Genomic DNA, 25,594 nt, shown 5'->3' with positions numbered 1-25,594 from the left:
ACCGATTGGCGCGGCCATTTAAAACGAAAATGAAAACTGAACGCATGCGCCAAAGTCGCCGACGCACCACTCAAGGCAGCCGCTGGGCAAATGTTTTTGGTTGTTGGATTTCGGCTTTGGTTTATGTTTCGCTCGAACTGGTCCGCTCTGTCTTGGGCCAGAAACTCCCTGCCCTGATCCGTCTGCGTCTGCGTTTTGGTTTCTGTATCTTTTTCGGTTTCGGCCTGGCCAACTTGGCAACCTTTAAAAGAATGCGGACTTGCCAGTAGTAGACACACTCACTCGCACACACACACTGCGATATGTAGGCGCACGGTAGATAGGCCACATCGAAGATATATATACGAGCGCCTGCTATATGTACGGCATGCACGGGAAAAATAACTCAAAAAGTTTGTGGCAACAAAAGGTAACAACTCTCAAGCTGCCCCGTGATAAAGCCACCAAGTGGGGTGGTCAAGAAGTTCGGATAGCACATTGGTTCTCCACATTGGTTCTGAAATCACAAACAACTTGTCAACATTTTGGTACAATGCTTTATTTCTGTAGTATTTTTACATACATAGCTTTCTAAAAATGAAAACAAATTTTATGACGCTCGAAAAGGAATTCCTGTGGCAACCCGTGCAGCCAGTCCACTGCCGCAATTGTTGGCGGGATCATTTGAATCAGTGTGCGTTGCCCAAGGAGTGTGTGTGTGTGTGTTGTCAGTTGCAGTTGCCACATGCCGCATGCCACAGCTGTGGCAGTCCGGCTTGTTTACAGGAATTTTACAACTATGCAGCCGGCTCCTCCAGCGGGTCGGGCTAAAAGGATGAGGAGAAAATGTTGTTATTGCTTATTAAGAAAAAAATCACGGAGCGAGGGCAAATTAAAATAAAATTAAGTGCAGAAAAAAATGTGGGAGATACGCCAAACGGGGGATAGAAGTGAAGTCAGGGGGCGAAAAGGCCATCGGCTTAGCCTTGTCCTTGTCCGACTGAAAGGCCGTTTAAAAAATAGTTTTGCAATCGTCAGCCCCGCGGACAGAGAGTCACGTTCGCGCTGCCCACTCCTTGGACCCCATCCCGATCCCGATCCCGATCCCGAACCCGATCCGTTGCCACTCCATCTACTCCACATCATCGTCATGCGGTAATGAGCCAAGTGAGGTTCTTGGAATTGCGCCAGCGGCGCGTCCTTGAAACTGGTTTCGCCCCATAAACAAGGCGGCCATTTGCCTGGATATCGGGCTCGGGTCCACATGCAGCTAGAAACTATGACTCGGTTCCTGACTCTGATCCTCAGATTCCCATCTGCTGGCCATTAAAATTTTGCACTATTAATTAGACAACGCACAGGAAATTTATGGCAATGACCTCTCGCAGACCAATTAAATGCACATTACGACAACGTATTGCTGAGTTCTAAACCGCAGGCCCCTGCTTAAAAGCTTCAATAAAAATCAGCGAGGCAAGGTTCAAAGCTTCTGATAAAGTTGGCAAAATTATTACTAAACAGAAGCCGGGGAAACTGGCACGATGGCACACAATCTACCGATGATATATATATTCCGGGGGATATATACATATGTAGACACGAAGTGAAGTAACTAGACAGCGGTTTTCAGGTAAAACAACTAAATTTCCGAAAGATCTCTTTTTAAAGCCTAGCTAGTTTGTTAAGTGCAAATAAGAGGGTCTGCCTAATACCAGAGCGCCATCTGTCGGAGGTCATATTTTTATAGTTCTTAAAGGATAAAGCTAAGTATTCTTAAATAAGCTGAAAGTTATCTGTGCTGATTCACCACTATTGAAGATTTCTTTCTGTGTACATTATGCGTCGGTCGCTGCACAGGCAAATGTCACATCAATTAGAGGCACCGAGGCCCACAAGATGTGGCGATTGCAGCTGGCTTGGCTAACTTGGCTAACTTGGCTAACTTGGCTAACGTCAAATTGGCTTTGACTAGGTTGGCTAATTTGAAAAGTAAGAGGCAGTTGGGCGAATTGGCCATCTCCAGTTGTGGCTGCGCCGTGGTTGAGCGGTTCAATGGCCAACCGGCCACCCACTTGCCAGCTGTTCGCTGACCTTCGCCGCCCGACGTTGACTTTCCTTGATTTCTACACGTACCAGTTGGAAAATGTCGAGCAAATATTGCGATACCAGCTGTTGGTAAAAACAAAAGTCACAGCGACAGAGCAAATATTATATAAGCACACACATCAACCTGTGTGCTGAGCGTGTTTTTGGTTGTTTTTATTACTGTCTGGTAATCAACTCTGATCCGTTTGTTGAACCGATAGCAAAAAGATGCATCAGCTTATGGGGAAGTGTCGTCCAGCTGATAAGCACTTATTTATAGCCATTTAACTACTCTATAAATAATGTCATCAGTCATTCATCGTACCTCCTTGGCAATTAAACAGATTGAGCTGGAAAGTAATCACTGTGTCGGAACTGTTATCTGGAGTAGTACGATCAAATCAAAGCCAGGAAAGTAGGAAATCGATGGTTAACCATTGGCCATTGGCTGTTTGTTGAAGTTACTGTGGCAGCGGCAACAGCAACACTTCAAAATTTGCTGCAATTTGCGTTAATTATACGCTCCGTTGGACGAAAAAAGCAACAGCAGCGAACAAATAGGGAATGTCGATGGAAATTGCAGACAAAGTTGGGCCAAAAAATAGCACTACTCCATTTTCGCTTTTCCCGAAAATTAACCCACAATTTTCGTACAATTGCAGAAACACCAACATAGTATGCGTCTCTTCAAAGCGCGCAAATCCACGGATACCTACAGCACACTAGCCGCGCAACAGCAACAGCAGCAGCAACATCAGGCCGACAGCAGCAACATTTCCCACGGCAACAACGGCAACAGCAGCAGCAACAAGAGTCACACACCGGCAACATGCAGCAACAGACTGAACAAGAGCATTGTGAGCAGCACCAGCATATCGTCATCGCTGCCTGATCTGCATGACAAGTCGCCCGTCATGATCCTCAGCTGCACCACCCTGGCCAGCAATGGAGCCACCGCCACGACAGCGGTCACAGCAACAGCTGCCGGCACGGCAGCCACATCTGCCGGCTCGTTGCAGCAGCAGCAGCAACAGCAGCAGCAGCAGCATCTGCAGCACCAGCAGCAGCCGTTACGCACGGCCACGCCCACGTGTCTGCTAAGTGGCCGGCAGACGCCATCGGCCATATCGGTGATGTCGCTCCAAGAGGCCACCAGTCTGCACCGCCAGCAGCAGGCACACCAGCCACCCACCATCTACGTGCCGGTGGCAACGAAACTTGCCAGCAATGTCAACACTGGCAGCAGCTCGGCTACCCTGCTGCTCAGCTATGGCAGCACCAGCAGCATCGCCAACCTGCAGCAGCAGCAGCAGCAGCAGCAGCAACATGCCGCCCAGTACCAGCAGTATGTTGCACAGCGACTGCACGCCGCTTCCAGCAGTTGTTTGTACGAGAAGGGGGCGAGTGCCGGCGGGGGGGCGGGCAGCAACAAGAGCAGCCGATCCCTGACTCCAAATGGTAAGCACCTTACTACGAAGTAAAGTAGAATCATAATAAGGCTAATGGTAACCGAGGATATCGAAATCCTAAGTAGAATTCTATGCATTAGTTTATATAATTAATGTTTTGTTCATATGTAATGTAATGTTTATATAATTATTAATCAATTAATAATTAGATATAATTTATATGCCTTAGTTTTTATTGTTGGCGGATAATATCTTGGGCAGGAAACTGCAGTCATTTAGCTGCCAATGGCAATTACCTTCCGTATTTAAGACCTTCTCAAAATAAGCCACACCCCTTAGCACGCAAAAGGCGTTTGCCACATCGTTGGGCGCACTGAACAGGACTTGAGTTGCACCCTGTGATAGCATGCTGATGAAGAAAGGGCTGCTATCATCGCAGACATTCACGAGTCTCAGCCAGTGATCCCTGTTCTCCTCCTCAGCCTCCCAAATGCTGCAGTTACTATTGGCGCCCAATGCCAAGTGATTTCCAGCAGTTATGTACAACAACTCCTTTTTGTGTTCCAGACACAAGCGCCGAGTTTTCACCAGAAGCCTCAAAGATCTTGGCAAACTCTGCAACATGTTTTGGAGATTATTGTTCCACAGCTCTGGATGATTACTTTTGAGGCTTCTCAGTTCGCGGGCAAAGTTTGAAAGATGGAGCTCGTTCAGAAGGTGGGAGCGCCTAAGGTGCCAATAGAGGCTCATCCAAAGCCTGAGCTTGAAGGGATTCCCAGTATTGAGATGGCTTTGCAGATATAGTGGTGACTTTTGTCTGTGTAAAATATCCGACCAGGGAACATTCCATGCCACTCGCTGCTGTTCTTGTTCGCTTAATGACGAACTAATGTCCTTAGTCCAAGTATTAAAATCCAATAAGCTTCCATTCAAATGTGTGGCGACAAGTCCAATCAGTTGTCCATAAATATCGCTCCTGATTGCCTGAACTGGACTTAGTAGCGAACTTGGGCCCAAAAGTATTATGAGAGCAATGTGAACGACCATTGCGATGGAAAATCTTATTTCAACTGAGCCATAGACTCCCTATTTGCTCAGTTTGCCGTGTGGGATTCAGTGGGATTTCCGGGTGTTTGGCGCTTATCGCTTGTTTTTTGATAATCCCATGATATTCAGTAGGGCCAACGCCCTGCTTTTCATTTCCTTACACCCAACTGATACCAATTTCTGTGCCCGTAGGTCACCTGCCCGACTACAAGCTGGTCACAGCGGTGCCCGTTGTTGTCCTGGACGATGAGCACAAGTCCAATTCGCTGCCGGCCACTGAAGCGAGCCGCAACAGCAGCAGCAACATGAACGGCAGCAGCAACGGCCTTGATGTCAGCAGCAGCAACTCGCATTCGGGGAGCTCCACTTCTTTGGCCAGCACCACGAGAAATGGTAAGTACTTTGGCCAAAAATAGAACCCGAATCCGGGCAAATGCCTGGAAATTGATTTTCCCTTCGAGTGGCGGCGCCTCGAGGGTTTTTCTTTTCCCTTACATCTTTTTTATTTTGGGGCACATTCTGACTAAGAGGGGGAAAGTGGATCCATAAATTATGGAGCGGCGGAGGGTGTGTTGTCAGCCAGGTATTAAGAGCTCAATTTGGAGCACATTTTAATTGAAGCAATTAATTTTGCACAGCTAAACATAAACATAGGAAGCAGCACTCCCAGTGCTTCCGTGCTGCTGGCGGGGGCCAAATCAGCGCCAATCAGTTGCCAATTGTCATCGATACGTTGCGTATTGTGCCGCATGGCACACACTCTACTCCAAAATACCGTATTGACCCGATTTCGCATCAATGCGCGCCGCCAACATCGCTACTGTAATGCGATCCCATGTCTGCAACTGGAATTTGTATTGTTTTCAGCACCGGCACGAGTTGCTGGTGCGGGGGGCAGGCTGTGGTCTCGTTTTTGATGAGGAGCCCGCCCCAAAAGCCCAAACTGCACAGGCAGAAACCCCACTGAACTTAGCCACTTGGTTTGTACACACCTTTCTTTTAAGCAAGATGGCCAATAATACAGATACTAATGCTGGTTCCATCTAATTCTCCCAGTGTAGAACAGCTCCCAGCCAACAGCCGACCAAGTGTGACAAAGCTGGGCATTATATGTCATTCAATGCAGTTCAGTTGAGTTCACTTTACTCTGGTTGAGTTGCGTTGGGTTTAGTTATAATGATTTGCACAAAGAGCACTTTACTTATTTTTATGTTTGCCCGGTTATGTGACATGCGATTGAGGCTTTCGGTTGTGCAGATGGGTGGAGTTGTGAGAAATAGATATGGGTATTAGAGCGGCTAGTTAGATAAGCGAGAAATTGAGCGCAGGAAATGGCGGATGAATGGATTGGCAAATAAAAATCAAAATGCCAGGAGAATATGGGTTGGGAAAATATGAGCAACCAGAATCAATACCGATTTTCACTTTTCCTCGCAGGCCATCATTATTAGCCGCGAGTTCTGGCAAACGGCAATTCAAATAATGCTTTTCAGCCCCTCTGCGGCAACCGCAAAACGTTTGATGATTGCATTCTGAGATGCCGGCCGACAAAAGCGGCCAAACAGCTGCAAGTCGGCTGGAAAGATATGGCCGGTTCTATCAGGTGCCGCGGGAATCCGCAGCTGTTTTGCTCCACGAGGCTCATTCATCTTGGGACCAAAGCCAAAGTCACTCCAAAGCCATCGCCATTGCTGCATTGCATGCCAAAGTCACATTCTAAGTTGGTTGAGCTTTTGCCGCCTCTAATGCCGCACTTAATTGGTATTAATTAAAATTTTGCCAAGTGTGCCGGCCCAAGGTCAGCTTCAGTTATATACATATAGCAGACATAGCTGAGTAAACATTTTCGTTTGCACATTGGTAAATGGCTCTCATCGCTCGCATCGAAAAAACGATGGGAAATCAATAATCTTTAGGCCTCACTCTCGGCATAAATGCTACAATTTTCGATCCAGTAGAGGTTTCCGATGGCGCTGCACGCATGCGCATTTATTGTGGATTATCGCTTATTACATGTTCCCCGACTTGATTTCAAAACCGATTATCGATCTCTCATTGCCCGCCAACTGCAACTCCAGTTCCAATTCCAGCTCCAACTGAATCTCCAACTCCATTCCGTTATGGCCAAGTCTTCTGAGAAGAATTCTCCGCCAGCAATTCGCATTTGTACGTGAGATATTATTGCATGCCATGTGCACTTGGTCTTGCTTCTCCCCGATTCCCAAACTGATTTCGATTCCGATGTTGATTTTAATGTTGATTCCGTTGATCTGAAAGTGGCACAAAATCGCGACTTTTGAGTTCGCATTTGCATAAATGAATACTCGTACGCCTTTCCCATGGCTCTTTGGTTATTGAACTTTTTTGACCGCTTTACACTTTTAAGTGGGATTTTCCTGATGCATATCAATTGGAGTTGAAATGACGCTGTTTGTTATGGCTTCTTAGGTTTTGAAACGACATGAAATGAGAAACTTCCTCAGCTAATAACATGTATACGAAAATATTAGATTCCTGATTACGTAAAGTAATGATAGTTTGGAAAAGTACCAGTACCTTTCTCTGGCAACTCTGGAGAACTCCACTTCATCCGCCAAGAACCGTGCTTGTTCCTCCTCTGCAACACTTCAGATGTTCAGTTCTAAGACTCAGCTCCAGCTCTCTGGGTCTCGAATGGTTTCGCCTCAACACCGCTTGCATGTCAGCCGGCAAAAATGCAACAAAGCCATCTCCGACCAGCGTCTTTTGAGGGGTGAACTGGTGGAAATGGAGGGAAACGGGCCTCTTGGGCTGGCGGGCATTTGACACCGTCTTGAAAGATAAGTGGGTGTAGAATTTGTGGCATGTGGCCGGCGGTGACTGCAGATGGAGATGGAGCTGGGGACCCGGAGACCGGGAGAGCCTCTTGGAGTGCGGCTGAGGTTGTCATATAATTGATGCCCGCGCGCCGTTTCCTATTATTGTTTAACACTCTGCTGCAGCTCCTCCAGCCGCCACCATCCAATCCTGCCCCTCATTTCCGTCGGCTGGGTGATTGCAATGGTGAAAACTTTAATCAAAGGCGAACTCGGTCAGGCCTTGGGTGGAGTTTCGCCGTTTGGAGCGGCTGTCAACCTGCATTGGCTCTGGATCTGGCCACCCCCCAAACGCCTCCTCATCACCATCAGCATCAGCATCATCATCCTCATCCGCGTCCGCATCCCGGCTGCTTCCAAGCCACTGCGCCCACACATGGCCTGAGCCAGGGCAATTTGAACGGACCACAGCCCGTGGCTGGGCTGCGGCTATTAAACAACTTTGGCACGAGTCAGCGAAAGAAGCTGGAAGAAGCCAGAGATGGCTCAGACTATCCCCAGTGATCACTGATTACCGGTTGCGTGCAGTGACTCAACTAAGACTTCTAGTGAACTTTTAGTAAATAGCAACTTAGGATTCATTCAATGTAGGATATGGTTTCGGAATCTCTAAGTTCTTTTCAACAATATTTTGCACCACTGCATCGTTAGCTCCCTAAAGCTTAAGCACTTCTTTGAGCGGGTTAGTCAGCCACCTGAGTCACCGCCTCGCATCACTGATCACGGTTTCGGGGTCCCACTCCGCCACTTCGATTTGATGAAAATAGTTTTGGAAATTTTATTGCTAGAGCCGTATAATGCGCTTTGAAGTCAATGGCAATGCGACGCCTTCTTGATCCCTCGAATCATTGGATGTGCATGTTTTATGCTAATTGTTTGTAAATGCCCTCTACGGCTGGATCGGCACCTCATCTTCTGGCGATAAATATGGAATAAGCGCATAAATTTGTTTATTAACCAGACTCAAAGTGCTGTTAAGGCCGCATCGTTAAAGTATTTTACGATGTTATTAGATTTCCACTGGGCGATGGCCAGTTTGAGTCCATACAATGATTGGTTATGCTCTATTAGTAATTGAGGTGTGTTTATTGCTCAATAGCTGGGGTGAATAAAGATCTTTCGATAACCAGGAGATGGGATGCAAGTGCTCGAAATCAATTGAATATACACACCTCTTTAAGTTCTATTTAAAGATGAGGGAATATCCCAGAAAACTATGAGCAGTGCAAGGAAGGACACCTTATCACTCTATATTTTACCCTACGAAGGGGTAAATTAATTTTGCAGGTTTTTCTTCCCCGATAAAATATGACTATCCGATCCCTCAACTCTGCGCAAGCCGCCTGCATCCTTTCTTGTCAAAAGCCTTCAACGTCAGTTAAGGTCGAAAGATCTTTAAGGCCGACCACTTCTTTTGTGTCTTTGAGTGGGGGAACTCCAACCGCAAGCACTCGAAATCGGATGCCTTTTCACAGGCACGTGGCAGCCGGCTGGCCACAATGCAGCTGGAGCGGTAGATTGTCATTGGCCATGTCCAAGATCAAGTCCATGCGGAACCCTGGACATTTCTCATCCGTCCCGGCAACCGCGCCGACTGGTGGCCAGGCGTTGAGATTTATTGAAGTGTTATAATTAAGTTAGAAATCGCTTTCTGATTGCAAATCCACTGCTCTTCCCTTCTCCCCCTGCAGTTTTCACCTGGGGCAAGCGCATGAGTCGCAAACTGGATTTGCTGAAGCGGAGTGACTCGCCCGCCGCCGCCCACAAATCGCACTCGGATTTGAGGAGTCTGTTCCACTCGCCAACGCACCACAAAAGTGGATCCGGTGGTTCCAGCGGACCCAGTTCGGCGAAGGCCTCGCCCTCACCCACTGGCGGCCATCAGAGCAGCTCCGGCTCCACGACCAGCACCCTCAAGAAGTGCAAGTCGGGGCCCATCGAAACCATCAAGCAGCGACACCAGCAGCAGCAGCAGCAGCAGCAATCGGTCCAGGATGTGGGCACGGGACAGAGCCAGAGTGCGCAGTCCACGCCCACGCATCAGTTCCAGGCGGCCGCCCGCCCACAGAAAGCGCTGAAGAACTTCTTCCATAGGATCGGGTCCACCGGCATGCTGAACCATCGCTCCCACAATCTCCTTAAGGCTTCGGAGGCGGCTCAACAGGCCACCCCGGCAGCCACCACATTGTATAGGAGCAGCTCCACCAGCCAGCTGTCCAGCAGCTCCTACGTGAAGTGCGACGATCCCACCGAGGGCCTGAATCTTCAGAGGGAGCAGCGCGAACAGCGTCTTCCACGGATCGCCAGCCTGAAGTCCAGTAGCTGCGATGACATAGCCAAGGTGAGCAGTTGCCTGACGGCCAGCACAAGTAGTGGCAGTGCTGCAGGCAGTTTGGGATCTCCTCCGAGTGGTGCAGCCGCTGGTGGAGGCGGAACTGCAGCCAGTGGCCAACACGATCCATCGCGTCGTGGCGCCTTTCCTTACGCCTTCCTGCGATCACGTCTCTCCGTTTTGCCCGAGGAGAACCACGGAAATGTACCAGGACACCTGAAGCAACACATACAGCGGCAGCGGGAGCAGCACCAGCAGCATCAGAGGGATCTCCTCCAGCAGGAGCCGACATCGTCGCCCCTTCCCCAGCGCCGATCCCCCGAACAGGCGATGCTGAACAATGTGTCACGCAACGACAGCATCACCTCCAAGGACTGGGAACCACTTTACCAAAGATTAAGTAGTTGTCTAAGTTCAAACGAGTCCGGCTACGATAGCGATGGGGGTGCGACGGGAGCCCGACTGGGCAATAATCTGAGCATCTCCGGCGGAGATACCGAATCTATTGCCTCGGGCACACTGAAGCGCAACTCGCTCATCTCCCTCAGCTCCTCGGAGGGCGTTGGTATGGGCATGGGTCTGAGTCTCGGAATGGGCGCTCCATCGACGAGGAACAGCAGCATCTGCAGTGCTCCCGTGTCGCTGGGTGGCTACAACTACGACTATGAGACGGAGACGATACGGCGCCGATTCAGGCAGCTAAAGCTGGAGCGCAAGTGCCAAGAGGACTACATCGGCATTGTCCTGTCGCCCAAAACGGTGATGACCAACAGCAATGAGCAGCAGTACAGGTATCTCATCGTGGAACTGGAACCCTATGGCATGGCCCAAAAGTGAGTAGTGCAAAATTACGAATTTATTCATTCCCAACTTTCAACTATTCTTCCAACTTCTATAGGGATGGCCGTCTTCGCCTGGGCGACGAGATTGTCAACGTAAATGGGAAACACCTGCGAGGCATTCAATCCTTCGCAGAGGTCCAACGCCTGTTGAGCAGCTTTGTGGACAACTGCATCGACCTGGTGATCGCTCACGATGAGGTGACCACGGTAACTGATTTCTACACCAAAATCCGCATCGATGGGATGAGCACGCAGCGCCACAGGCTGAGTTATGTGCAGCGCACTCAGAGCACAGACAGTCTGAGCAGCATGCAGAGTCTGCAGCTGCAGCAGGAGAGGATTCAGGGTCACAATACGGAGCAGGAGCAGGAAGCCCAGGGCGAGGATCAGTGCGATGCGCGTTCAATGGCCAGCGTCAGCACGATGCCCACTCCGATGCCGCTGATGCAGCATCGGCGGAGCTCCACGCCCAGGCACTCATTGGATATCGGTGGTCCGGAGCATGAGCTCCTCAGGAGACGGGCACGCAGCTCCTCAGGTCAGCGCAGCTTGGCTCTAACACCGACCCCACTCTTTGCCAGCGGCAGCAGCAGCTGCTCCTCCTCCCCTAACCACCGGTTGCTGGATAACGAGAAAGACCCCGCTAACGACTCCGATTCCTACACGCCAGTGTATGCAAATCGGGCGGCAAGCGTGTGCGTGGCCTCCTCCCTGGCGGACGATGAGAAGTGGCAGTTACTGGCACGGAAGCGTTGCTCGGAGGGTGCCGCCCTATCAACTACATCAAACCCGCAGCAATTTGGCCAGCGCACTCACTACGCCAGAAACTCTATCAATCTGGCCAACTCGCACTATCGCTCGCTCCGATTTGCCCACTCGCGGTTGAGTTCGTCGCGCCTTAGTCTGTTCATGCAGGCGCCGCCTAACAGTCTAACCGTCGGGGAGGGAGTCGCTAACACCCCATCCTCTACAGCAACCACAACCACTGATCTCACTAACCAGCAGCAACAGCAGCAAAACCAGCAACAGACACACCAATCACTGTACATCAAGCACTCGCCAAAGAGCGTCTCATTGTTCTCGCCTAATCCCTATGTTAACGCCTCATCCTCACCAGCTTCGGCATCCACATCAGCGGGAGCCGGCTCTTCCCTGGCACCGCCAGCCGCTGCCCTAATGCATCACAGGCCATCGCTACCGGTGGCCAAGCTAACAATACGCGACGAGGAAATGGCGGAGGTTATCCGTGCGTCGATGAGCGAGGGTGAGATTCAGTAATCCAATAATCTACTAAATAGCTTACTAGGCGAAATCAAGTCATTTCCCTTGTCAAATACTAAACACTTGTTCAAAATTATAGGTAGTGGTCGTTGCACCCCGAAGACTATAACCTTCTTCAAGGGACCTGGACTGAAATCGTTGGGCTTCAGCATAGTGGGAGGTCGAGACTCGCCCAAGGGCAACATGGGAATCTTTGTAAAGACTGTGTTTCCCTCAGGCCAGGCAGCCGACGATGGCACTCTGCAAGCGGGTTAGTGTTTCAATGGTATTTCGATATATACAACCTAACTAAAATACATTCCAAACAGGCGATGAGATTGTGGAGATCAATGGAAACTCTGTGCAGGGCATGAGTCACGCCGAAACCATAGGACTCTTTAAAAACGTAAGAGAGGGCACCATTGTGCTCAAAATCTTAAGAAGAAAGTAAGTACAGCTGAGCAAACCACGTTTATGAATTTAAAACTAACGTTTCACGTTTCATTGCAGATTGCAGAAAGCTAAATCGATGGGTTGTTAGTTAATACCCGCTTTTGACTTATTCCCATGGTAATACATGATTATGGACAACCTGTATCGTTTAACCAAGTTAAATGTTAGCTTCGCTAATTAAGTGAAGCCTCTTTTGTAATCGTACAAAGCCCCTTGCAAGAACTATACTTATACACAGACTCTATTTAGAAACTAGAATCCCAAATAGTATGTAAAGAATTGTATGGTGTTACAATTTTAAATTATTTACCCATTCTAGACTAGGCTAAAGTTCGAAACGTTGTACAAGTTCTATTTACATACAACCTTAATATATTTACCTGAAAAACAATATACGTTTTGTTTCAATGAAATTATATTAAAATAAATCACTCTTTTTCCGTTTCATTCTTCACAATCAGTCGTTGCTTCTTTACAAAATGCTCTATCCGGTTCTCCAAACTCTCTGTAAAAACGGATTAATTAGAGTAAGCTGAAAAAGGTGGGAATTCAATACCTACCACATCGTTTGCGTTCCAGAAGAGGCTGATATTGACGTGGTTTGACGGAATCCTGCAAGAGGATTACTTGAGACTGCACCTTCTCTTTAGGCATAAAGTTCTCTTCTAATAGGGCTTCCAGTTCTTGTAGAACATTACGTATCATGGTGCTTTTAACACTAAATTGCGCCCACTCACACTGGGTGTTTTCAATAAGCTTTTGTAGATTTTCCTCGTTGTATATCCACGTTGTAAGATCACGCTCCAAAAGTTCGGGAGCATTTGTGTTATCTGTTTCCTCGGAGACTGTATCCATGGCCTCTTCATTTGCATCACCGCTGCCTAGTTGGTTTACACTTCTAGTTGTCTGGTCCCGAAAGTCGCAATGAAATAGATTTAGGGGTAATCCAATGGCGGGTGAGTATTGAGGCTTGCATGGATTGGACTCCACATCAAGCAGTTCACTGATTACGGTGGGGCTTTCCTTTTTCTGGCCAACAAGCAATAGCACCGCCATTATGCAACGTATTTGGTGCCAGAGGAAAGCATTTGCTTGAATTTCCAGGTAGTACATGTCGTAGCCTGTGGAAGAGCTACGTTTTGAAGTTTAACAGATTTAGAGCCTCTAATTTAGGAACAAACCTGAATTTGTATGATTTTCATCACAAGCTACCACCCTGGCAGACTGCAAGTTTCTCATATAGTTAGTGACCCCGTTGTGAACGTCCATTTTGCAGAAATTCCGGAAGTCCGCGTGACGCTCTAGGAGATCACAGGCCTGACTCATGGCACCAATATCCAAGTCGCCCTTGGGAAAGTAGTAACGATAGCTACGGGAAACGCAGTCAAAGCGAGCGCTATAAACCGGACTTCGCAGTGGCATCCAAGCCACGCACTGGATGTTCTTGGGCAGCACTCGATTTAGAAGTCCACAGTAGTCGATCTCGGTGGAAAGCGCTGTGGGATCCAGCTGGAATTCGGGTGAATGTTTGCTGCGCAGATCAATGGAGATCACCTGGCAGAAGGCGCTAACCTCCTTGTCTGTGCGTCCACAACGGTGATAATTGGAGTTGGCGCGGGAATCGATGAGGCAGGTGCGAGATAGAGCGCGGAACAAGTTGGATTCTGTGGTAATGAGAGAGTTCATTAAAAATCGGTATGCTTTGTGTGAAGAACCTACCAATAGTGTCATTGGAATCCTCCTGGCAGGCAAATCCCTGATAATCCCATCCGAAGTACGTTATCTTTAGCAATACATGACGCTTGTGGGCACTGAAAAGATGAATGAGCTCATGGATCGCGACCTAATCTGCAAAACTTACCTGCTCCAATCGAACTTACGTTGCTTCTGCACTTTGCTGGATGACTTAGCCACCTGGGTAACTCCATCCTTCGCTTCGTTACCAAATACTGCAGAGTATTCCTCAAGATTATCTTGCTCGGTTAACTTTTTCTGCAGGAGATTCCGCAACTGAAAGTTGTAGGCCTCCAATTGGACAACCTTGTCGATCAGCTCGGTTTGGGTCAGTTTTTCCAGAGCCTCACGGGGCATGCCTTTTAATCGTTTATTAATCACAATTTTCTTGTCATTTGGTGCACTCATTTTCGCGGTATATAAAAAATAAACAATTTAAAAGCAACACGTGAAATTCTATTTGGCTTTTGCCATTCGCGACGAAGCGCGCGCATCACAGATGTGGAAGCTTTGCTTATAGCGCATATCCACTGTGGTTTATGCATGCGCGTAGATAAATGACTATCGACTTAAACAATTAGGCAGGCAAAACTGCATAATTTCAAGTATCCTAAAATAATAAAATAACCATCCTGCCTTCCGAAAATCGATCAGAAATAAACATTTTGAAATGGTGTAGAATAACAGTATATTCTTGAAGATGTGCTTTTAGTTTTGGTATTTTTATTGTGACCAGTTGTATATTTCTTGACTTCAGCACGGTCACACTGTTCGCAGCTACTGTTTATGTTATAATTTATTTTTGTTGTCTAAAAAACCGAAAATCATCTGAAGTTCAAGCCAGCATATAACGTAAGCGACCTCAAACCTTTCGCTGCCTTTTGCTGCTTCTGTGGTGCAGCATCTGAAGGTGAAGGACATCTCGAACGCCACGAAGAAAGGGGGCAGCAAGGACATCACAAAGGATGGACGCAAGCAGACACAAGGTCGACGGCGAGAACGACAATTGCGGGGCGACCTTGGCCGCTGTAAATCTGAATGTCCTTCCCGATGAGATACTGGAGTTCATATTCACCTACCTGCCACCCTACGGCGACTTGGAGCACTGCAGCCTGGTGTGCAAGCGATGGCACGCCATTGTGAAGAGTGGGTATCTGGGAACTACAATCTCCATACCATTTAACTAATAATCCCTTGCAGATCTTGTGCGCCGTTCCAAGCTAAATCTGGAGAAGGGCCTCACCGACTTTCGACTGCGCTGGGAGGTGTTTTCGCAGCAGACTGTCAATGGCGGGGCTGGAGCACCATTATCCTTCATCGCCGGACGATTTGCTCATTCGGCTGTGCGGCAAGGCAATTCCATGTACGTGTTCGGCGGCGGTTCCTCCTCGGACACCACCTTCAACGATCTGTGGCGCTTTGATTTGACGCACATGCGTTGGGCGCGCCCAGTGGCCACTGGAACCTATCCCTCGCCCAAGGGAAGTGCTTCAATGGTGGCGTGGCGAGACCAGCTGATACTCTTTGGCGGCTGGCGCTACCCCTCGCTACACCCGCCTTACCAACCATGGTGTTTATTTGACGAGCTGCACTATTACGATCTTGGAAAGAACCGCTGGCTACTGCGGAGCTCCCTATCTTCACCACCACCAATGGCTGGACACTCGGCCACTGTTCATGGCGATCGGATGGTAGTATTTGGCGGTTACCAGATCAAAGACGATTTCAATGTGAACTCAAACGATACATGGGTACTGGATCTGCCGGAGCAGCGCTGGTGGCAACCACTCTTTGTGGGCAACACGCGACCCAGTCCGCGATACGGACAGATCCAGGTGGAGTTGGGAAAGAACCATCTGCTGATCGTGGGAGGATGTGGCGGTGCCAATCGGGTGTACACGGATGCCTGGCTGCTGGACATGACCAGGGACGTATGGAGCTGGAAGTCTATTGCTGTGCGCAACAAGCGTTTCGGAGCAGTCCACATGTGGTGCAATCCCGGTTGCAAGGTCAACAACTACCTGGTGGTCGTGGGACCATCGCCCAACATGCCGCAGGACTTCCAAATGATGAAGCAAAGCCGAGTCCCAGTCGTTGGAGGCCGCGGACCTCCGCCGCCGAATCCTCTTCAAAATGTACCTCCAAGGGGATACCGGATACCAGTTCCGGATCGTCGACTGGGTGGAGGATTGGGTGGACCTGGCCAAAATCGTGGAGGAAACATCCGTCCTGGAGTGGGAGGTGCAGCGGCTGCACTGGGTCCTCAAGAGCAGTATTTGGCTAACCGAAGAGCAATTCTTAATCAACACATGCAGCAAGCGCAGCAATTCCTGCATAACAGCAATGTAAACAATAATAACAATAATTACCAACCACGCTCGGGAAGATTGAGTGATCTCCATGCCCCGCCAGCTCCGGCTGCAGCCGCTTCTCCTCCATCCCCGCCAGTGCGACCAAATGCTCCACCGTCTCCCGCTGATGGCGATGTGGATGCCGCGCAACGCTTGCAAAGGAATTTAGCTCTAAGGTGTCGTGATAATGAACCTAGGCTGCCAAAACGCTTCGATGAGCTGTACGAGGTGAGTGTTTTTCAGCATTCAGCATTTCAGTATTACGCGCATCTTACTGATATTTTTGTTTCAAAAGGATCCCTTTCGAATGGCCGCCTTTAATGTGCCCACACGATCGCGGAGTGCCTCCCGGGATCACAACGAGCGGATCCGACGCATGGAGGAGAAGATGAACGCCATTCGCAACTCGCGACGCAGCGCACCTGCGGCCGCCCAGGTGGAACCACAACCGCTCCGCGCACCCTCCCCCAAGCGGTTGCGCTGCAATGTGCAATCCCTGTTCGTCTGTGACATCTCGAGCATCTTGGACAGCAGCGAACCCGCCCTCGAGTGGGTGGAATACAAAAACTTCGGAGTGCTTAAGGGTGCTCCGGATCGGTTAATCCTGTCGAGCCTCATTGCTGGCAACGGCGAGCTCATCCTCTTCGGGGGCGTGCACAAGGAGACACTAACGGACATCACACACCATGTGTCCAATTCCATACACTTCCTGAGTGTGCCACGTGATATTATCTAAGCTCTGAACCGACGCCCGTCCTAGTCCAAAGTTACTCGGACAGCAGACTGTTGCTGGTAACCCTACTCCCAAGACCCCTCACAGTTCGGCGTTAGAGGTTCATTTAGGCATTAAATTGATTGTAATGAATATGTTTTATGATTATAAACGATTATTTACTAGTGGATCTCCAACGATTGGCCCTAAATTTTGCTATCCAGCACTTTTATTAGATCGTAAGCATGTTGGAAACGCATATCACAGAAGTCATCTTGGCATGCTACACACTGCTCCAGGAGCAGCTGCAGCCTTTCGTTGTCCAAATTCTTAAGCAAGAAATCCCTTAGCAGAAGGCACGCTTGGTAGATATTGGCATCCAGCTGGTGGCCGGAGCAGAAAGCCGAGACATCAAATGTAAATCCCTCGCCGGGCAGAGGCACGTATTTTTCGGCTTGTCCTGCTGCGGATGAAGCGTCCACCAGTACCACGGAATCCAGATCAATGAGGTAAACCCTCTTGGAGTCTTCGTCGTAAGCGAAATTATCGCCCGTGAAATCGGTTAAAAAAATGCGAAAGTCCGAGAAGCCAAAAGTGAGCTTGAGCGAGAGCTGGATCAACTGGAGAGCCAGCTCCATACGCAGACCTTCTTCGGCTTCGAAGTAATTGGTCAAAGTGCGTCCTGCGTAGGCTTGAAAATGTGTAAGTCCGCAGGAGGCGTAGGTGGTGGGCACTGGAAAGCCTTGCAGATGCAGTTCCTGCATGAGCAGTGGACTGACGTAGTGCATCATGTAGAACCACACACTGGCGGATGCATGTCCACGCTGCTCCAAGTACGAAACGAAACGGGGTGGTTTCCTTGACGGAGTTCGGCAGAGATGAAAGCCACCGGGTTGCTCCTCTTGCTCGTAGAAAGCCTTTTCCACATTTTCAGCTTTATGGTTCCGCGCATCAATGATCTTTCTTTTGGCCACCACCTGAGCCTGGTCTTTCAGCCTTAGGTAATAAATCGCTCGACGATCAACGATCAAGGAAATGGCTTTCAAAAGTTTACTCCAATCCGAGGGCTCTGCAATTTTCTGGAAGATTCCCACGCACAGCTCGCTTTGTCCAACAAAACAGTCAGGACACAAACGCAGATCCTTCTCGTAGAGCTCCTGGAACACCTCCCGCTGCGGCTTCACCTGCAGCTCCTGCAGCAGGGCCAAAATGAGCACCACTTTCAGTTGGCCGGGCGACAGGTGCATCACAGGGAGCTGCAAAGAGACAGACGGGAAACGGATGAAGGGGCTTGCCAAACAACAGAAGAAGCCACACGTGTATGTATCCAAAGAAATGTGCGTGAGGGCCCAGCCTCCAGTCCACTGACCACATTACCTGTTTGGCAGCTACACGCCAAAAGCGAACCTAGGCACCGAGCCAAAGAACCAGCTGGTTAAGTCACCTTGACGAAGTGTCTATACTCTTTCGCTATTGAGCTGAGCAATCGCGTGAATTTCAGGTATTGATAGAACTATATTTTCCAGACAGATTTATTTGTTTATTAATTCCCCCTTAGGCAGTTCTAATTTTACGATCTCCTTGGTCAGCGGATTAGATTGTGGTGCATTATCGCTTTTATCTCGCCATCTTTGGGTTTATGCCGGCATGGTTTGTCCACAAGGTCCGTAGAGTATGGGACCTACAGAAATAACTTTGGCTCTGAAGAAGAGCCAATTGAATGGGTTCAAGGTTGGCCATCAATCGCTGGGAGCATAAGGCGCGGCAGACGCTTAATTTGTTATCTCTGCAAAGGTGGGAGAGCAGCCATTATGGAGATACTGGTCGCATCCTGCGAGACCCACTCCCTTTCGCCTTGCCTCACACTTCAAAATTATGTGTGCCCCAGCATGGACTGGCTCTGGGAGAAGACGTTGGATTTCTGGTGCTCATTCTTTGGCGACCACGAGCATAATGGCTCGGCCAAAGATTCAGCACCATCACTCACGACGTCGCCGATACCTCAGCCTATCAAAAGTAAATCACGTGTGAGATTTAGCCGCAGCACCGTTCGCAAACTTCAACTCAACGAACTGGAACAGTTGGGCTCCACAAACGCCTTTTTCAACTTCCTGCTCGCCCAGCGCATTCGTCAAGTGGGCTTGCTCGGTCTCAACTACCTGGATGTGTTGAGGTCCCACAGACTAATTTCGGGGAAACGCATATGGGACTCTATGGATGAGAGCGAGCGGAGCCCCTACCTCAAACTGGCTGAAAGTATTCGGCAGCGCGATATGGAAGCCTTTCAGGATAAGAGGAAACTTGATGAAATCGGCTATCAAATGTATACGTGCCAAAAAAGAGCCCAGATCGCTGAGCACTCGGAACGCACAGCACTAAGAGATTGGGAGACGCAGCTGAGGAGAGACCTGAAATCGAAATCGCTTGGAGAACGTTCCCCCAAACCGAGTAAGATCAGTTGAAGGTGGCGCGTTGCGCTCGACGGTTGTCGCTATTCTGGTTCTCGCTCAAGTTCTCCGAACTCTTGGAACAGCTGGGTAGTCTGGCCTGGCGCATAGAGACGCGATATCGGTCAAGTTCAGGCGACGACAGCGACGACGACGACGACGACGCTACGATCACTCAATTAGCCTCGCCGTGAGGGCGCGTGAAATTCACTTTTAAATTTCCCGAACTCGATTTTCAAATCCGTGTATACAAATCGCTTTTGTTACGAATCTCGCGTGTGCTTGCTTGAAACGGAATTTGTCACAGTGCCAAAAGGTGTGTTTCTACTTGGAAATGTCCACTTAAATCGTAAACTTTTCCAATGTTCTACTAAGCCATAAATTAGCCCTAAGGTCGCACGTGAACCCTTCATCACCTGGCTAAACTTCACTTTACGCAACTGAACAGCGTAACAGCGCCTTCAGCATTCAAGGCGAGTCAACAATGTGCGCAGCAGAAGCCCGGATTATTGATTGACTTTGCAATGAAAGATGAATATTTGCATGAGCTCAGCTCGAGCTTTTCGGAAGCAGGGAGTAAGCACGCAGCTCACTTTCGAACCACACACAGTCTGGAAGAACCCCATATCCAAGTACTGCCTATCTATATGGATAGGTGGATATTATTGTGGGCTATTTGGCTTGGCAGTTAGCAGTAATTGTGGGGCAACCGTCGTAACCACCGTGCTAGCTGCTCATAAATTACACACATTAGATAAGACCGACATGTGCTCCTCACCGAACTCGAGAGGCAACCATATAAGTCGCGCTAGCCTAAGCCCCACTTGTTCAACTAAAATCTTTAGAAACACTTTAAACCGGTTATATGTAGTACTCGCTGGGAAGACAAATAGCCGGCATAGATGAATAACACACCAACCAACTGGCTGGCAAGCTCGCACGTCGTAGTATTATTATTTCGGCTTATTGATAAACAAAAGCCTGGCATGTGTGCGATGGTCTGTATACACATTTTTGCATTTATATATTTGCATTCGGCGAACAGCGCGATCTTGGCCATGACTAAGGAAATCTAATGCACGCCTCGTAACTGATAATATTCAATGCGAATAGCGTACTAAAGCCACCTTGACTCTACAGATTATGTTTTCAAGGGATTTGCCTTATCGGACATTTTAAACTTTTTGCTTATGGCACACGCCCTTTTAATTTATACCCATAAAATGGCAAGCGAAATTGGAAGTGTGAAATTAGGTTTCAAGTGTTCAAGTGTTACGAAGAGCTCTTTTCAGTCTTTATTTACTGCACAAATGTACTAACTGAATAAACTGTAAGAATTACTCATGTGTTTATCGAAGCTAACACATTAAACATAGCAGATACCTGTTTGGGCCAAACATCTTCAGATGGCTCTTTCATTTTTAATTTTTTAGTTTTATTTTGTTTTTAATTTCACATCTCGTATCGCTTTCTATTCGCCCGCACCCAAATAGTTCCTATTGTATTTCGAATGATTGATGGACGCCCATGACACGAGCAAATTGTAAACGGGTTCTCGAATGGCTCATTAATATTTACCACCTTTCTCTGCCTCTTTCGCAGATGAGCATCTCGGCGGTGGATCGCAAAGAGCAGGCTAGCGTGGGCAGCGTTCTGGGCAGGCGCTACGGGCAGCTGCTCCGTGGAGCCAAGTACACAGATTGTGTGTTCCACGTGTGCGAGGAGCAGGTGAAGTGCCACAAGCTCATCCTATGCTCCGCTAGCCCTGTTTTCGAGGCAATGTTCTTCGGTCCCATGCAAAACAACGAGCCCGAGCCGGAAATCGAAATCCACGACATAAGCTCGGCCGTATTTAAGGTGCTGGTGGAGTACATCTACACGGGCGTCGTTGACTACACTGATCTGGAGCTGGTGGCCTGCATAGAGTTGTACTACGCGGCTGAGAAGTATCTGCTGGAGGAGCTGATCGCCGACACGCTGATGGCCATCACCCGCAAGCTGCGCTTCGCCAATATTCTGCCCGCTCTGGAGTTAAGTGTTTGCATGGGCCTCGACGGGCTGCTGGAGGTGTGCATGACCTTTTTCATGCGATGCTGTGTTAATAATGGACAGTATATGAGCCACCTTAAGGAGCACTATGTGCACGTATCCAAGGAGTGTGTGAAGGCCATCATAGCGGCGTGTAAGGAGCCGCACAAGCTGCTCATCTGGTATGTTTACGAGTGGACGCGCCAGGAGTGCGAGCAGCTGGGTCTGGGTCCCAGTGATGCCGACTTAGTAGTGCACGATTTGGGTGGCAAAACAAGCGATTGGCCTGTGGCTGCGGGTGGTAATGATTTGGAATCACCTGCCCTAACTCCGGTGGTTTCGGTGGAGCGCTGCTATTACAAGGCCTGTCGGCCCTTCACAGTAGATGCTGAATCTCCGGTGTTTCGCCTGCGTCTCAAGTGCTCTAGGTTTATCTCCTTGATGGGCTTGGTTCTGAACAGCAGGCTGACCCCCAACCGATTGGGTCACGTCCAGCAGCTGGAGTACCGCGAATCGCTGCGCCTGGATCTATGCGAGGTGCTCGCTGAAAGCGGTGGTCCGGCCACAGCGCCCGTGTGGAGTCACGTTGTCCAGGGCCAGAGCACGAAGTACACCTGCGACCTGCATCTCGGGTGGCGGCGCGAAGAGGCCTGTGTGCTGAATCCGGAGCTGACATATGAGCTGCAAATCCGCTGGGACAGCAGTGCTTACGGGGCGGAGTACCCGTGCAGCCTGCAATCCTGCCAGGCGGACGGAATCCGGTTCATCGACGAGGACAGCTTCAGCGGAAGTCTCGTCAAGGGATTGCGCTACGCCAACCTGGTATAGGCGCTCCAGCCGCGATACGCGATACCCCCAATTAGTTAGTCCGTAAGACAAGTATGTATTTATTGCCCTAAGTTAATGTACGCTGCCTCAGAGTTCAATAAACTGTGAGTAAGATCGCTTCAAACACAAATGGAAAAGCCGGTTTGCAGCCGATTTTGTTTGGCGAATGTCGAACTCGATCGAAGAACGCCTGGCGTTCTGGCTTCGAATACGGGAACTTTGCTCACCTGTTGTTGCGGCCACAGATCAAGACACCTGCGTCGACGAAACGACCGCAAACATCGGAAAAATAATAAATTATATTATAATCATCAGATGTAAACAAAGCAAAATTGTGCACGAGACAGTGTGACCAGGTAGTGACAATACTTTTAAGTTTAATTAGGGCGACCTTAAAATTATCATCAGTGAGAACTGGCTATTTTATAACATAAAATGTTTTAGTCGTAATGTGAGCAACATTGGTGTTCAGAAGTAAGCTATTTATGCGAACTATCTTAAGCCTGAACATAAAAACATTTTACTGTAAAAATTGTATCAAAAATACAGTGGAAACACCCGCGGACAGTGCTGTGAAGGTCTAAACAGAATAGTGTTGGCAGACGCCGGCTGCAAAACAATAATAGTCCGCTTTGGTTTTTGTTTACGCTGCAAAAATGACGATTTTGTACAAAGTGGAGGGCAAGGAGTTCAGCAAGGACAGTGTATTTCCGCACAAGAACGTCCTGTGCTCAGTCTCCGCGCGGAATATCGTTGCGTTTAGCGCCCTGCAGAGCGCCATTGTTCCGGCGTCCCACGGAGGAGATGCAGGCGACGGATCCTTGCCGGGAGCGGGTTTAGGCGTAGGCGCTAGCAACAGCCACGTGTATGTGTGTGACATCGTGACGCCGTGGGAATACTACAAGGTGTGCTCCTCCAAGTCGCTCATCAGTGTGCTACAGTGGAGTCCCAACGGGGAGCAACTGCTGCTTGGATACGTCGGCGGTCGCGTCGAGATCTGGCGGCCGAAGAACCAGTCCATTAACCTGTGGGTGCTGCAGTACCACGCCACCGTGCCCAGCGAGGACATCATCGAGGCACAGTTCTTTCACAACGGCAAGGGCGTGATCTTCAATGCGCTGAAAAAGGATCACACCTACTATGCGGAGAAGTTTGAGCGAGTAGAGCAGCAGAGACCCACTCTGAGCGGATTCGGCGGAGTGGCCAGCGAGGGATGCGTGCTACTCACTTCCTCGGGCCTGCTGGCCGCCTTTAGTCTGCCCGTAATCCAAAAGATAGCACCCGGAGGAGGAACAGCTGAGGGCCCGACCCACGAGGTCGTCGAGCTGACACCCACGCTCCACAGCATTGGCATTTCGCGCAGCTTCATCGAACACTGCAGTATGATGCCAAGTCCAACAGGAGCCCTCAGTATCGCATTCAGCTGCGGCTGGCAGCAACAGTTAGTGCAATGCTTTAAGGTCTCGCTTTCTTTGGAGGGCGAACTGGGTCTGGACCAGCACTTGGCCATCAAATCCGAGTCCCAGACCAGCATATTCCTAGGTCCCCTTGACGGAAGACGGATCAGCCACCTAAAATGGACACGGGTAGCCAACGATGATGTGATTTTCATAGCCTACGCTTGTCCGGATGGTGCTGGAAGCCAACTGGAGCAATGGACGTTGACACGCCGGCACCAAAGTGTCCACGCCCTGCTCCAGGGTGGAGGAGGTGCCAACAACAAGCCAAATGAGTTCGTGCAATCGGAAAGCTGGGAGCAGGTTGGCAAGGTACAGCTTAATGCATCTTTGGCGGATATCAGCGTAACACGACTATCGGTATCAGCGCCGGAATCTTTCCAAGTGTTCGCCATTCTTCAAGACAACAGCGTCCAGGTGCTGGAACCCAATTCGATGAAGCAGCTTAATCTCACCCAGTTTGATAAGGTATCCGACGCCAGTGGAGGAGTTAAGTTCGTTAGCGGCGACTTGACTCCCAGCAGCCAGATGCTCCTAATCTTTGATAGCCACGCGCAATTGCACGCCATGCAGGCACCTTTGCTGAAGCCAGGAGGATCGGGTTTGCTGCTGCTGGAATACTGCATCGTTACAGGTTGCGATGCCAGCGATGTGCTACTCCTTAATCTGGGAAACCTGGAGGCTCTGGTGGAAAAGCTAACCGACAACTTTACGCGGCAACCTTCCTTTGTTCGGCACTTTTACTATGCCAATTTTCTGGCCCTCAAATCCAACATATGCCGAGTGCAGCAGCAGGAGTTTGACAATCTCATTATCCTACACGCAATATCCACCACATTCAAGAGCCTCCTGCGGCCCTCTGACCTGGGTTTCCAGGATAAAGGACCTGCCGATAACTTAGCCATTAAGCTGGCCGAATCTATTCCGGATGTGGACACCGTTATGCTGAACCTGGACGCCAAGGACTTCACCGTGGAGCCGGTGATGCTGCAAAGTCTACAGCAACTGATTCAGTGGGTTACCGACCTGGCGCTTAACATGCTGCACCGTCTGCCCGAGGAAGTTATGAAGAGCAAGCTCTCCGGAAAGCGGCCTAGCTACGACATCAGCCGTGACATCGTGGCCATCAGCAGTCTGCGCGAGCTTCTGGTTATGATCCGCATTTGGGGTCTGCTGAACACCCAGTGCCTTCCCGTCTACACCAAGACGATGGACAACATCGATGTGCTAGTGATTCTGTTTCGTTTACTGACTCGCCTGGCCCAGAATCCTGCGGAGCCGGACGAAATGCTGCTGGACGAGTGCAGTCTGCTGTCTAAGCAGCTCCTGATTCCCCAGCCCACAAAGTTCAACCCCACCACGTTGCTGAGTGCCCAAGGATTCGCGGCCGTAAAGTCGGGACAGCTGCAGTTCACCTCCCTGGTGGAGCCAACTTGTTTGCAGGACATGGAGACGCAGGAGGTGGTCTTCGCCCGCTCCATAAAGGATGGCGTGAGCAATCTCCAACTTGGCGCTCGACCCAGCAACATCCGGAGGTGCGCCCGATGCGGATTCGTCTTCGTCAATAACGCCAGCAAGGTGGCCAAGACGTCGGCCCTCAAGGCGTGGTTTAGCAAGTGGCTGCACTGTCACTGCGGGGGCTTCTGGAAGCAGGTCCACTAGTAAATCTAAATGACCTTAGTTCTTAAGTATAATATAAGCATCAAATAAAAGTGAATTCAATTTTAGAAAAAATTAATTTTAAAGAGCTTAACAAATGTAATATTCAAAATATA

The 25,594-nt window shown here is 49.4% G+C and overlaps 7 protein-coding genes across 10 annotated transcripts in view; 4 read left to right on the top strand and 3 right to left on the bottom strand.

Annotated features, from left to right (window-relative positions):
- Positions 1-12,655, top strand: part of LOC6548327 — a 36,290-nt gene extending 23,635 nt beyond the window's left edge. For all 3 annotated transcript variants that reach the window (XM_001975126.3, XM_026980048.1, XM_026980049.1), the window contains exons 4-10: positions 2,727-3,522; positions 4,713-4,913; positions 9,067-10,540; positions 10,606-11,813; positions 11,910-12,080; positions 12,139-12,256; positions 12,320-12,655. In XM_001975126.3, the coding sequence (XP_001975162.1) occupies positions 2,742-3,522; positions 4,713-4,913; positions 9,067-10,540; positions 10,606-11,813; positions 11,910-12,080; positions 12,139-12,256; positions 12,320-12,350 (3,984 nt within the window). In that variant the 5' untranslated portion in view covers positions 2,727-2,741 and the 3' untranslated portion in view covers positions 12,351-12,655. The remainder of the gene's footprint in view (positions 1-2,726; positions 3,523-4,712; positions 4,914-9,066; positions 10,541-10,605; positions 11,814-11,909; positions 12,081-12,138; positions 12,257-12,319) is intronic.
- On the bottom strand, positions 3,699-4,529 carry LOC26526300. The gene has a single exon (XM_015157291.2). It carries the CDS (start codon positions 4,518-4,520, stop codon positions 3,699-3,701), a length of 822 nt encoding a protein of 273 aa, XP_015012777.1. The 5' UTR covers positions 4,521-4,529.
- On the bottom strand, positions 12,612-14,494 carry LOC6548328 (tRNA pseudouridine(38/39) synthase). Its single transcript, XM_001975127.3, has 5 exons — positions 14,124-14,494; positions 13,982-14,073; positions 13,444-13,926; positions 12,823-13,383; positions 12,612-12,767 (listed from the first exon to the last, which is right to left on the bottom strand). The coding sequence occupies exons 1-5, from the start codon at positions 14,402-14,404 to the stop codon at positions 12,691-12,693; spliced, it is 1,494 nt and encodes a 497-aa protein (XP_001975163.1). The 5' UTR covers positions 14,405-14,494; the 3' UTR covers positions 12,612-12,690.
- A 241-nt stretch (positions 14,495-14,735) lies between these two features.
- LOC6548329 (F-box only protein 42) lies at positions 14,736-17,260 on the top strand. The gene is made up of 3 exons (XM_001975128.3): positions 14,736-15,142; positions 15,197-16,575; positions 16,643-17,260. Exons 1-3 carry the CDS (start codon positions 14,962-14,964, stop codon positions 17,081-17,083), a joined length of 2,001 nt encoding a protein of 666 aa, XP_001975164.1. The 5' UTR covers positions 14,736-14,961; the 3' UTR covers positions 17,084-17,260.
- On the bottom strand, positions 17,223-22,721 carry LOC6548330. Of its 2 annotated transcripts, none has more exons than XM_001975129.3 (2): positions 22,590-22,721; positions 17,223-18,315 (listed from the first exon to the last, which is right to left on the bottom strand). In XM_001975129.3, the coding sequence occupies exon 2, from the start codon at positions 18,304-18,306 to the stop codon at positions 17,266-17,268; it is 1,041 nt and encodes a 346-aa protein (XP_001975165.1). In that variant the 5' UTR covers positions 18,307-18,315; positions 22,590-22,721; the 3' UTR covers positions 17,223-17,265. The 2 variants fall into 2 exon arrangements, with proteins under 2 accessions (XP_001975165.1, XP_026836787.1); XM_026980986.1 differs by lacking the exon at positions 22,590-22,721 and adding an exon at positions 20,256-20,273.
- LOC6548332 lies at positions 19,498-22,492 on the top strand. The gene is made up of 2 exons (XM_001975131.3): positions 19,498-19,822; positions 21,109-22,492. The coding sequence occupies exon 2, from the start codon at positions 21,109-21,111 to the stop codon at positions 22,360-22,362; it is 1,254 nt and encodes a 417-aa protein (XP_001975167.1). The 5' UTR covers positions 19,498-19,822; the 3' UTR covers positions 22,363-22,492.
- A 92-nt stretch (positions 22,722-22,813) lies between the features above and the next one.
- On the top strand, positions 22,814-25,557 carry LOC6548076 (mediator of RNA polymerase II transcription subunit 16). Its single transcript, XM_001975132.3, has one exon. It carries the CDS (start codon positions 23,019-23,021, stop codon positions 25,479-25,481), a length of 2,463 nt encoding a protein of 820 aa, XP_001975168.1. The 5' UTR covers positions 22,814-23,018; the 3' UTR covers positions 25,482-25,557.
- The last annotated feature ends 37 nt before the right edge of the window (positions 25,558-25,594 follow it).

Source organism: Drosophila erecta, unplaced genomic scaffold (assembly GCF_003286155.1).
Source record: "Drosophila erecta strain 14021-0224.00,06,07 unplaced genomic scaffold, DereRS2 tig00000092-arrow-pilon, whole genome shotgun sequence".
Classification (NCBI taxonomy): Eukaryota; Metazoa; Arthropoda; class Insecta; order Diptera; family Drosophilidae; genus Drosophila; species Drosophila erecta.
Note: the sequence above shows the minus strand (reverse complement) of the source record. Positions and strands in the feature narration are given on the sequence as shown.